Source organism: Corythoichthys intestinalis, chromosome 20 (assembly GCF_030265065.1).
Source record: "Corythoichthys intestinalis isolate RoL2023-P3 chromosome 20, ASM3026506v1, whole genome shotgun sequence".
In the NCBI taxonomy this organism is placed as follows: Eukaryota; Metazoa; Chordata; class Actinopteri; order Syngnathiformes; family Syngnathidae; genus Corythoichthys; species Corythoichthys intestinalis.
The window spans coordinates 18,367,130-18,379,828 of NC_080414.1; the positions used below are offsets into that span (position 1 = coordinate 18,367,130).

The following is a 12,699-nucleotide window of genomic DNA, read 5'->3' on the forward strand; positions in this document are numbered from 1 at the left end:
AGGTGGCAAGCCTATCAAAAGTGTTGTAGAAGTAAGCTTAGTGGCGAAGTGTAGGTTGCTGCTGGTGCACAAAGAGGGAGGCTAATCGAGGGACAGAATGCTATGGCTAATTATTACTTTCATGAAAGTTGCACTGTTTGGCCTTTGAGAGCCAAAATTCAGAGTTTAAAAAAGTTGAATTATTATTCATTCATTATATTTGTACTTTCTTACTGTTGGGCTAGCATTATACATGTTTTAATTTCAAAAATTTAGCACTATTTTGGCCTTTGAGAGCCAAAGGTTTATTTAGCTATTGTTACCCACACCAGGTATGCAATAAAAAGTTCTACTGGATTTACTTATATATAAAAATTTCAAACAAAGTGGTATCGGTATGGTATCGGCCGATACTGCACAGCCAGGTATCGGTATCTGGGGCAAAACTTTAAAAATCACATGATGAAGGCGGCACAGCGGGACAGTAACATGTTGTAAATTTTTGTTTAAAAAACTTTTTGGTATCAGAATGGGGCTCTGTATCGGCAGATTCTCAAATTCAGGCGACCCTGACGCAGGTGCAAAAATATTCGATCGGGACATCCCTAGTGATAACCATTGGCTTAGCGCTTTGGATATCAATTCGATGGGGAGTATATTTCAACAGAACACCTGCGCCAGCCTCCCAGTGACTGTGTTGGTTTGCATGTTCTACCATGCTTCACCCCAAAAACATGAATGCTAGGCTTATTGAACACTCCAAATTGTCTGTGGGTGTGCGTGGATGGTTGTCCGCCTCTCTGCACCCTGCAACTGGCTGGCAACCAGTTTGGGTGTATCGTGCCCGTTGTTAGCTGGAATAGGTTTCCTCGACCCTCTGAGGATAAGCAGTTCAGAAGATGGATGAATGAAAAATCAACCCCAAAAAAGGGTTTTCTTCCATTTATGGACTATGCTAAGGCTGCAACAACTAATCGATTGAAATCAATGCCAACTAATTTGATAATCGATTTTTGCCGGCAGCTATGAGCAGTCCCGTTTGGGTCCTTGCTTGTGGGTGAGGCTGAGCCAGTGATTAGAGCAAGAGAGAGTTCACTGCTAGTCTGCGGCACACAGGGTGAGTTGCTGAATCAATTATCACATAAGTGTTTTTTTTTTTGTTAGATTCAGTGTGCCTCCATCAGAGGTGAGTAAATGAAGCCAATTGTATTGTTTGTATTCTTTGCTGATGAGATGTTACAACTTAGCACGGAGCGCTACGCTGGTTAGAAATTATGCTAATCATTGTCTTAAGTGTCCGTTAGTATTGTTTTGGAGAAGCATATTAGCACTTGAGTTGTTAGTTGTCTAATTTGTTATTCAAGAAACCAGACATAAATCCTTCCATATAAAAGCTTAGTCTGTCCTTTCAACACAAACTCAAACTGTAAATTGTCATACAAGAGAGAGTGCTTTAAAATTGGATTTAGATTATTTATGAACGGATTAAAAAAACGGAATTAGTCTGCCTCCTAAATAAACTAAACATGCCTAAAACAACTTCAAGTTAAATTGTGAAGGTAATTGAAAAAAAGTGACATTTACTTAATCGTCCGATTAATCGATTATAAAAAAAATAATCGTTAGTTGCAACCCTAGTGCTGACAATCTTGATTGTGTTTTAAAAATATGAGTAGTCCATCTCAATCAAAGCTAATGAGTTAGTTTTTAATAGAAAGAAAATGCATTTGTTTCAATTAGTTTATGCAAAATGACAAACTTTCACATTTGCTGCAATACATTAATGTAGGGTTGCAAAAATTCCAGATGAAATTTGTGGATTTTTTTTGTGAAAACCTTTATTAGCACTAACTAACATAACAGTTTTGAGAAGCATTCAGTTCTTTTTCGGGTGAAAATTTACAAGTCTTTGCAGTTTTTCAGTCATCGCTTGCCAGGTTTGGACTTCTTTCCCATTGGAGCTTTTCCTCGCTGGGGTTTCCCTCCCCGAGCGCCCTTCTTGCCTTTGCCTTTTCCTTTGCCGCCAGCCGGCGCATGATCTCGCCGTCCCTTCCTGCCACCCCTCTTGGCGCTTTTGGCTGCGGCCGCCTCTCGGTCTTCCTCCCTCATCTGCTTGTTAACGGCTTTGGTGACGTCCAGTTTGGGCCTCTTGGTGTCCATCAACTTGAGGAGCTCCAATTGCTTTGTCTTTTCTGAGGAAAAGTCGCCGATGAGTGGCTGGAACTTGCGCTTCTTGCCTAGTGGTGAGAAAAGTTCGGGTAAATTTTCACAGGAAGATTAAAAATCAGTATGTGTGCACTTTACGAACCGGTGGATTTGGGTGTTTTCTCCTTGGGAAGCCCCTCCTGGAACCTCCCCACGGAGGCGGTGGAGGTCCGCGCCACGCCAGCGGCTCGAACCAGCTCGTCTTTGGACTGCTGGGCGACGGGCGCAAGACCCACGCCGGGCACTTTGATTTTCTGCGCGCGGGCGATGTTGCGCAGCCGGTTGAACTCGTTCTTGGCAACCCGCTCCTTCTTGGCCGCCACGCGTTTCGCAAACTGGTCTTCGTTGGGGTCGGCGGTTTCCGGGACCTCGATCAGCCACTCCTTGGTGTCGTCCTTGGCTCGCTTGTAGCCCCAGCGTCGCCGCCACTCTTTGGCCGTCTCGTCCCACACCAAGTTGGTCTTCTTCTTCTTTTGGATGCCTTTTAGCTTGGCGAATTGCTCCCACTTTGGAGGGAAAGAGAAGTCAACAAAAATTATCGCTTTCTTTTTATGAGCCATTTCAGCTAGGTGAATGATTTAACAAATTTTAAGCATTTTTTTTCGACAGGAAATTTAGCATCTTTTCTCCAACTTGTAGTTAACAACTCCCTAAGCCTAAACCCTAACCCTAAGTTGGCACCACATGAGATGCAAGTTTATATGAAAATGATGTCATTCGTTTGTGCTATCATTTAGAAGATATTTTCAATTCTTCTATAAGTCAATCTGAAGTCAATCAACCCCCATTTTGATTTAAAATTGTTAATGCTTGGTTTGTGCTCCTATCATTTTTTAGATATTGAGATATTAATTTCCAGTGATGACGTCACGCTCCCCCCATTTATTGCAAAATGGACTCGAAAGTGCATTTCATTTATGCAACGTTTGTGCTGTAAAATTTTTCACTTGTGCCGTTATCGTTTTATAGAGATATTAATTTCGAGTGATGACGTCACTTGCAGCTTTTCCATATCCAACTCTCGCGGCTGACGAAGCGTACAAACTCAATAACAGAAGGGTATCCCAACACAAGCGCAAATGTATGTAGCACAAACAAATGGCCCCCTTTCAAGCCCATTTTGCAGTCGATAAAATATTTAGATATTAATTTCGAGTGATGACGCGACTTGTAGCTAGGGTTGGGCATTGTTTGAAACGATTCCGGTTCCAATTCAGATTCCACGTTTCGATTCCGGTTCCGAACGATTCCCAATTCCGATTCTTTTAAGATCAAAATAAACAAATGAAGGGTCCAAAAAATTGCATATTAAAGTCTAAACTTTTCGACGTTTTTTGAAATTAAATGAACTTCTCACATGGCTAATTATAACTTGTATATAAATATCAGTCTTTAAACTAGAGCAATTTTTTCCCCCACTCGGCAGTCAGGGCATCGAAACAAGGAATCGAAATTTAAAAATTCGAACGATTCCGGGAGCATCGGAGTTTTAGAATAGGAAAATATGTATATTTTTTACGGGGAAAAAAAAAAAAAAACTGCTGATTTTTTTTTTTTTACCGTTTTTGAAAATATAAAAAATAGTCATTAAAGAGTTCAAGTAAAACATGAAACAAATACTGAACTTTTTTAATTAAACAAAGTTTTTTTTTTTTTTAAATACTGGTTTTAGGAATTGTTTCAATTTTTCCCGACTGATCGCTTCCAGTCGAAATGGATTAGACGTTTATCGTCGTCAATGGCAGCAATCACAGTTTAAATGGATTCGACGTCCATCGCAGTCAATGGCAGTGAATAACTTGAAAATAAAACTGACCAAAACTCCGCACCGAAAACTTGACACTATCAGAATTTAACTTACAAAAACTCCTAAATAAACAAGTTATCCTAACCTTCGTCGGAGGTTTGGGCTTGGGCGGTGGCTTTTCCCGGGGTAAGGAGGTCGTCGGCTCGGGTAGTTTGGCGACCACGGCCTCCTGGAGCCTCTCCGTGGGAAGCTTCCACAGCTCGTTGATAAGAAGCTGCGTGTTATCGCGGGCTAGCGAGCGGAGAAACTCGTCCTTCTCCTCGGCCAAATTGCGACGCTCCACGCGGTTCTTGTCGCATGCCAACAGGTTACCCAAATCGAAGTCCAGCTCTAGCTCCTTGTCCACGGCGATACTGCGGAGCTTCTCCGCCTCATCGCGCTCCGCTTGGGCGAGGAGCTCGTCCACGTTACAAGTAGTTGTGGCCATGTTGGAGCGGGACGGGAACAGCGTTATTCGCACGTGTTTTGAGAAAACACTGTCACTTCCGGGTTCAAGCATTTCCGGGTTAAAGTTGAATATGTTAGTTTGCACAAATTATACACGAGAGGGCGACATTTTCCCATTGTAGCTCAATACATACCTCAACATATGCAACTTTTTAATTAGAGCAAACAAAATGTTATTATTCTGATTATTATAATTTATTTATTTATTTTTATTTGTAATCCAACTATGATAAGGTTATAGAATTTGGGGAATTAAACTGCACTGTTGTTATTTTCTCATGTTGTATTATTTAAAGATATAAAATAAAAATAAAAAATATATACATCATATATACATACATTCAAACCTTTTCTTTTAAAAACCTATTTGTCTTGGTAATTCATTTCTAAGGGTATTTTTATTTTTGTGTTCTCTGTTTTTCTGAATCATTTTTTTCACTGTGTTTCTGAGTAATTTAATGTTGTTTTTCTGAAATTTATTTGTATATTATTTATATATTTTTTAAAAAATATGCTTCCCCCCATTATTCTAAATATTGTCTTTTTCTTCAATCTGTAAAAAAAAAAAAAAGTGGGAGGAAAATAAGTAAATAAAATGGGGAAAAAATTATGATAATAATAATAATAAAACTCAAAATAAAGTACTTTGCAAAACTGTTGTTTTTTTTTTAAAATTTGTCAAGTGAATGTAATATGGCTCCAAAATTCGCATATTTTTGAAACTTAAATAAAAACCTTGTGACTTTTTCTACATTTAAATATATTTTTTTATTTTAATTTTTCCAATTAAAAATATTTATTTTTCCATCAACCCTGAGAGAATCACAAGCTAAAACTGCATTCCCTATTTTATTTCAAGATATTCATATTGTTCTTTTTAACAAGTTACTCCCGAAAGTCACAGCCCATAATTAGAAATACTTTGGTCCCTTCACTTTTATGACTAAAAAAGTAGCTAAGATCAACTTTGAAACAGGATTAACGTCAGCGTTTCCACTGTGATTAAATCCATTGATGTATATTTGTATAAAAATACATGCAGCATTAGTCAAAGGTTGTTATTTTGGTCCTTTTCCTCCCTAATTTGAAGGAAGACAAGTGCCCGATAACGATACGATGATGCTATTATTTAGGGCGCGCCGATAATTACGTCGTTCGCCGCCTGAATGCTAACGTGCCTGACAGGCGCGCAGATAAGGTCACAAGCGAGTGGACGGCGGATAATTGGTGGCCCATAGTCCCTAGTGGGATTTCAAAAGACGCCTTAGGTCCCCACTGACGTGAACGCATGACGTCCGGAAAGCAGATAGTTAGGAAATAGAAACTAAAAATTTGGAAACGTCAGCAAGCTAGCCGCTAGCAGCCGGCGTTAATTATCCGTATTTTGGGGGTACATAAAGCTTAAAAAAAGAAGCAAAATACTCTTGTCAAGTGTTGTTTTGACTGGCATTGAGCTGGTGTTATTTTAAAATAACCCTCAGAGGACTTGATAAAAAGTCAAAATGGCCGCCTTTTTCTTTTTTTCTGTTTTGCTGACTTTTGGATGCAGGGATGAAGGCAGCAAATAGGATTACTTTTCACAGGGTTTCTTTTATAGCACTTTTTTGCCCCTTGACGTATTGAAGCTTTTCATCAAATGGAAATCCTCACGCAGGTTCTTCTGCCCAAAGTGTCTTTGAACGTCTCCAGTGAGCTCTTAGTGGGAATCAAAAGGTCTTTTGACAGAGATGATACACCTTCAGTCAGCCCTTTACAATGTCGAAAGGGCTATTTTTACATGCAGGAGTGCTCCAAATGTGTCAGTGTGAAAGGGTTTCTACACATTATTCTTGTTTTTTTTCTCAAAAACTTTGCTTTTATTTTGTTGATCTAAAACTTTGTATTGAAGGAGATAGTACCTTTTCTCGTAGGCACCGTCTAACTGTTTGCATTACTCTAACACACTTAATATAATCAATCAGAAAATAGTATCATTTCTCGTATAAACTTTTTTACTGTTTGTATTACTCTAACACACCCAATGTATAATAAATAGCACTTATACCATAGTTTAGGGAAAACAAGCAGAATATAGGGCATTAAAGATACACGACGCGTTCTTATCACGGAAGCCCAACGTGTACGTCATGAGCAAGATTGACGCACCAACTCTCGCAAACAGTCAAGAACAAATGGCGGGACGGTCTGTCCCAACACAAGCAGCACCCGAGAATGCCCGATATCCAACTGATAACACGACTGACAAGACTCCAAGAGCCCCTTTAACGCTGAGGTGGCAAAATCCACAACTCTCGTTGCCCGGACAACAGTAACTCCCGAATCCTCCTGTCCAATCCACAAACAGACAATAATCCCAAACACACTATTCTTCCTGGCCATGGCCCGCCCCCCAAGAGCCTTCAAAAGACTGAATGTTTAACTAAGCGTTGTCATTTTTTTTCGTGAACCTTTTGTTGACTTTTGATAGGGTGACCTTGGAACAATCTTGCCTAAGTGTTTCTGTTTTGCCTTGCCGTGTTGATCTCTGTCGACCTGAATAAATTTTCAACTTGTTTTGGGTGAGCCTTCTTTAAACCTTTCAAAATTGAGTCAGTATAAAGGGTTAAGAACACATGGTGGGACAGTCTGTCCCAACACAAGGAGCACCGGAGAATGCCTGATATCAGACTGATAACACAACTGATAAGACTCCAAGAACCCCTTTAACGCTGAGGTGGCAAAATCCACAACTCTCGTTGCCCGGACAACAGTAACTCCCGAATCCTCCTGTCCAATCCACAAACAGACAATAATCCCAAACGCACTATTCTTCCTGCCCACGGCCCGCCCCCCGAGAGCCTTCAAAAGACTTGAATGTTTAACTAAGCGTTGAAATTTTTTGGGGGGAACCTTTTGTTGACTTTTAATATGGTGACCTTGGAACAATCTTGCCTCTCCTTGCCTAAGTGTTTCTGTTTCGCCTAGCCGTGTTGATCTCTGTCGACCTGAATAAATTTTCAACTTGTTTTGGGTGAGCCTTCTTTAAACCTTTCAAAATGGAGTCAGTATAAAGGGTTAAGACTAAGATGAGCGCGCGTAGTTTGGCCCTTCCGTGATTCCGGCGGTCAGGCTGGAAGATCAGATTCCTTCAGTATCTAGGGGAAAAAATCAACATAATACCGACAAGGATGGAATTTCAACCTTTTATTATGCATTCAATGGTAAATTATTTATGAGTTTTTTTAATGTAATACATAAGGCTGCAGCAACTCATCGATTAAAATCGATTCATAATTAGTTGCCAGTGAATTTGATAATCAATTTTTGCTGGCAGCTATGAGCCATACCATTTGGGTCCTTGTTTGTGTGTAATGTGAGGCTGCACTTGAGCGCCAGTGATTACAGCAGGAGAGAGAGTTCACTACAACACTCAGGTTGGGTTTCTGAATCAATTATATTACGAAGTGTTGACCGTTAGCTTGTCTTTTGTATTGTTAGATCCAGTGTGCCTCTGTTAGATTTGAGTAAATTAAGCCAATTGTATTTTCTGTATTGTTTGTTGATGAGATGTTACTACGTAGCACTGAGTGTTAAACTGGTTAGCAGTTATGCTAATAAGTGTCTCAAGTGTCTGTGTGATGTTTTGGAGAAGTATATTAGCTTTTGAGTTATTGTTAGATAGTAAAGGTTCTTTTAATAAAGATGCCACGCGCATAAACCCTTTCATATTACAGCTTCGAGTTTTTCAACACAAACTCCCATTCAAACTTAATTGTCATACAAGAGAGTGTGCTTTGAAACTGGATTTTGATTGTATTTATATCAGCGCTTTCCCCACAAGAAAAAAAATGTCAATTAGCAGCACTTTAAAAAAAAAAAAAAAAAAAAAAATGTAATCAACAGGACTTTTGTCTGATTTGTGTACTGAGAAATTCTTTTTATGTTTTATACTCAGAACCTTTATTAAAAACTTAAACAAGTTTTTTGTACTTAACTGCAGTCTACAACTGTACTGTTTTAAGTCAGGAAGCTGTAATAAAATATTTTTTGGAAGGCTATAGTCATCCATTTTGTCTTCATTGATACTTACAACATGCCTAAAACAACTTCAAGTTAAATTGTGAATGTAATTGAAAAAAGTGACATCTACCTGATTAATCAATTTTTTTATTAATTGTCCGATTAATCAATTATAAAAATAATCGTTGGTTGCAGCCCTAGTACTTTTTTAAAATTTTAATACAATTTTCAATTCAATTTAAATTGTTTTTTTTTATACATCATAGTATATTATTTACGTACTAATTATTACCACAAAATACTTAATAATTAATACTTTTTTTTTTTTTTACTTGGAGAAATTAATTGAATTTCTAATTTCACATTAAATTTTTTATTCTGACTAATTCATTGAATTTCTAATACAACACACGTGTTTTTTAGTTTTTTTAGATTTTGACTTGTAGTATTTTGTACCTCTGTTACTGTTTGTACAGGAAAAAAACAATACATAAATGGTAAATGGTGTTACACTTATATAGCGCTTTTCCACCTTTCAAGGCGCTCAAAATACCTTTTTTTTTTTTATGTAATTTGCAATTTAGTAACATCATTTTAAATTCAAAATACTCTATATTTTTGAAAATACAATTTCTGATTCAATTTATTTTTAATTTAATATTAAATACAAGAATTATTATGAATAATTTTCTATTATTTAACATGCAAAACAAATTTTGAATTTAATTCATTGTTTTTACTACACTTTATTAAATGAATGAATTTAATTTCTATTTTAACTTGTTAGATTTTCAAAATTTATATTATTCATATTATTTTATATATTCCATTTCTATTCATATGTTTATTATTATTATTATATATTATGCATTTATTTTATGAGTTATTATTTATTTATATGTTAGATATCTTCATGTTCTTACTATACTGTCCCCAAGTGGTCATGCTAAGTACTTTAGAAGGAACACCACAATGTCAATTGAAATGAAGCCAAAACAATTGTCTAAAACCATTTCAGCCTTAACTCATTCACTGCCACTGACAGCAATAGACGTCCATCGCCGTCAATGGCAGCAAATTGTTACAATGTAAAAAAAAAAAAAAAAAAGTCTTTTGTACTTGCAAGTTAAATACAACCAAACTGCAGTTCATTCATGACATTTTTTCCACTCGCGTGACGCCCGAGGGACGGATGATTACGTTTGTTCAAGTCACCTCTAAACTGCTCATGCACGACAAATAATATTCACCTAGCCGCCCAGGCTTAGGCACTTTTCGTGATTACATTGGCCGCTTCCTGTTTCCATCTGCTAAAAATGCCATTTTGGCGCAAGGTAAGACCCGAGGCCCGAGCCAGGCTATTCGGAGGCGGATAATAAGAGCAAATATTGACCGGGTCTGTCGTCCGTGTTTTTTGTTGGCACGGAGACGCAAAGCTTGGCAAATATCCATCGGGCCCTCAGGTGGGGTCGGAGAAATCCCCTTTGAAGCCTCTCCATTAATGAGCACCGGGGCCACCTTACGTGAGGGGCATCCAGGGTCCGTATTGATCCCTCCTTAATTAGGCCTCCGAGTGCACATCAGCGCATAATTAGACTGATAGTGGGTGGAATGAATGCGGGCAGATACTAATTTGTCCCAGGAGAGAGCTTGTTCACCACAGGAAGGAGGAATGAAGAATTGGGTCAATTAGACATTATTTTCTCAACTTTTGTCTGAAACATATTCACGTCTTCTCTGTATTGTTTCGGACAGAAAAGGAAGGACATGGAAAAGGAAGGACGGGCTCGGACTCGGCGTAAAATGCTACAATTTTAATGATGCTGCACAGTGTACAGTAAATGTAGAATTTAATTTAGGTTTAGTTTAGTTTGAGTATTTTTGTTGTATCTGTATTATGTATATATATTTCTGGAGTGTGTTTTTGTTCGTCTCGACTATATATTATCACATAATTTTTTATTTACATCTTTCCGTTATGGAAGGAAGACGTTATGTACTGTTTGTATGTCTGTATGTTTGTGATCAAGATAACTCAAGAATGAAAAAAGGGATTCTTATTAAACTTGTTAAGTTTGAAATATGAAACAGGTTGAATTTTGGGGTAATGAGGTCAAAGGTCATAGAGGTAAAAAATTACTTACTTCATAACAGATTAGCCTGTAGGTGATATGATGAGAAGAGAAAGGGTGAAAGGTCAAAGAGGTCAGAAATATGGTGCTGCTTTGAATTTGGCTGGTTTTACTTTTAAGTCAAATAATATTTTAGAATTTTAATTACAGGTAGTCCCCGAGTTATGAACGAGTTCCGTTCCTACGCTGACGACATAACTCGAATTTCCACATACAGTAAGTTGAAACCCTTTAAGCACCCCTAAATACCAAAATAAGCATGTTATTTTGCCTCATTCAAATCTTAATATCCGAACATTTAAATATGTAAACTAAAGTGCAATCACATTCGTAATTGAATGGCTTCTGGTTTTTGAAATGTAAATAAACCAGTCTATTGTGATAAAACAACAAAATTGCAATAACTGCATTAACCATCAAAGTGAAGTCTAACTGTAACTGTAGTCTTGAAACAAATTTGAATCAGGAAAAACATTGCAATAAAACAATGCAAACCGGTTAAACTTGAGAGTAGCTGAGATCTGTCATGACAGAACATCGCTTCAATGATATCTGGCGCAGTCTAGTGTCGTGAATGGGTATAACGTCTAGACCGCGAATATAAGACGACCCCCGCTTTTTCAGTCTTATTTCAATGCAAAAAACACATTCTTATATTCGGGCCAATACGGTAGATAGATAGGGAGATAGATAAATGGATAGATATTATTTCTCTCTGGTGACACTGATCACACCATAGTTCTTTTTACAACTAACATTTATTAATTTGTCACTGTCAAACTATGAACACACAATTAGAAAGTAAGATACAGTAATGACAAAGAGAGGACAGTAATGCTATAAAGTAAATCAATAGAGAAATATTGTTAGGTTTTGTGTTTGTTTCCACCTAGTGTGCCTTGTCTCTGTGATTGCCCATTGATTTCACCTGTTGTGCCTGCTCCTAGTGTATCCTCCAACCGGCATCCTCCTGTGTCACCCACCTGTTCCTCTTTGACTCGTTACCCCGTGTCTGTGTCTGTATAAGCGCCCCGTTTTTGTTGAGTCTTTTCGCGACATTGTCCACGTTCATGTCAGTGTTTTTGCCAGTTCCTCGTCCTGCTTCGACAGTAAGTTGATTTGCTAGCTTGCCTTCTGTTTGCCCTAAGAGTTTTTGAATTTGCGGGTCGTTTTGTTTGTACTTTGTTTTTTGTTGGCATTAATCAAAACATTTTCCACCGCCTGACCGCCTTGCCTCCCTTTACCTGCATTTGGGTCCACACCACCTGCCCGCCTGCGTTTCCTTGACACATATTTGCATACAAAAACATACCTCAATGGTTGCACAGTAATACCGTGGGAGATGAGGTCCAAATCTTGGCCAATTCAACAAGTAAAACGGCTGCTATTAGTGGCAGCGGTCCAGCACTGAAGATGAACGCTGTTCAGTAAGCTAGCGGGCTTATAGCGAACTAACAGGGGGCATCACCGAGCCCGTGCTGTTTACAGTTTCTCTGCCTTCTTGAAATGTTAACTGGTGTTCACCCCCGCACATATACTGTAGTATAAAGAAATACTAGATATGCATAGCAATTACTGTAGAGACCAACCATTTGCATTAAACCTGATAAATAACAAAATTAAATGACAAAATAATATACTGTACTGACCATCAATGCAGAGACGTGGCGTACGAGACGAAGTTGTGTGACCAAAAAAAAAAAAAAAAAAAATGAGTGGAGGAAAAACAGCGGCCGAGACACGTCGTAAAGTCGAAATCCCGAAGGTCGGGTACGTCGTAACCAAGGGACTAATTGTATTTTTTTTCCAAAGTATTTTGAATATTGAAATACATTTTTAATCTTTTTATTTTAGTTTTACAGTGGTATGTAAAAGTATCTGAACCTTTTGGAATTTCTCACACTTCTGCATAAAATTGTCAAAATCACACAGATGAAAAAACTGTCTGCTTTAGCTAAAACCACACAAACATTTAAAGGTTTTCATATTTTAATGAGGATAGTATGCAAACAATGACAGACAGTGGGAAAATAAGTTTTATGTTGCCCTCCCTTTGGCAGCAATAACTTCAACCAGACTGATGTAACTTCCCATACATCAGTCTGGCACTTCGATCAGGAATAATCTTGG

General features: G+C 38.1%; 2 protein-coding genes across 5 annotated transcripts in view; one reads left to right on the forward strand and one right to left on the reverse strand.

Annotated features, from left to right (window-relative positions):
- Nucleotides 1-12,699, forward strand: part of crhb (corticotropin releasing hormone b) — a 57,337-nt gene that overhangs the window by 8,727 nt on the left and 35,911 nt on the right. For 2 of the 4 annotated variants that reach the window (XM_057824846.1, XM_057824850.1), the window contains exon 1: nt 10,725-10,785. The exons of 1 other annotated variant lie outside the window; for it this stretch is intronic. In XM_057824846.1, coding sequence (XP_057680829.1) covers nt 10,734-10,785 — 52 coding nt within the window. In that variant the 5' untranslated portion in view covers nt 10,725-10,733. Of the gene's footprint in view, nt 1-1,002; nt 1,097-10,724; nt 10,786-12,699 lie in introns of those variants that run through there. One more of the 4 variants, XM_057824847.1, reaches the window with a different exon arrangement.
- Nucleotides 1,762-4,481, reverse strand: rrs1 (ribosome biogenesis regulator 1 homolog). Its single transcript, XM_057824845.1, has 3 exons — nt 4,077-4,481; nt 2,288-2,690; nt 1,762-2,216 (listed from the first exon to the last, which is right to left on the reverse strand). The coding sequence occupies exons 1-3, from the start codon at nt 4,416-4,418 to the stop codon at nt 1,903-1,905; spliced, it is 1,059 nt and encodes a 352-aa protein (XP_057680828.1). The 5' UTR covers nt 4,419-4,481; the 3' UTR covers nt 1,762-1,902.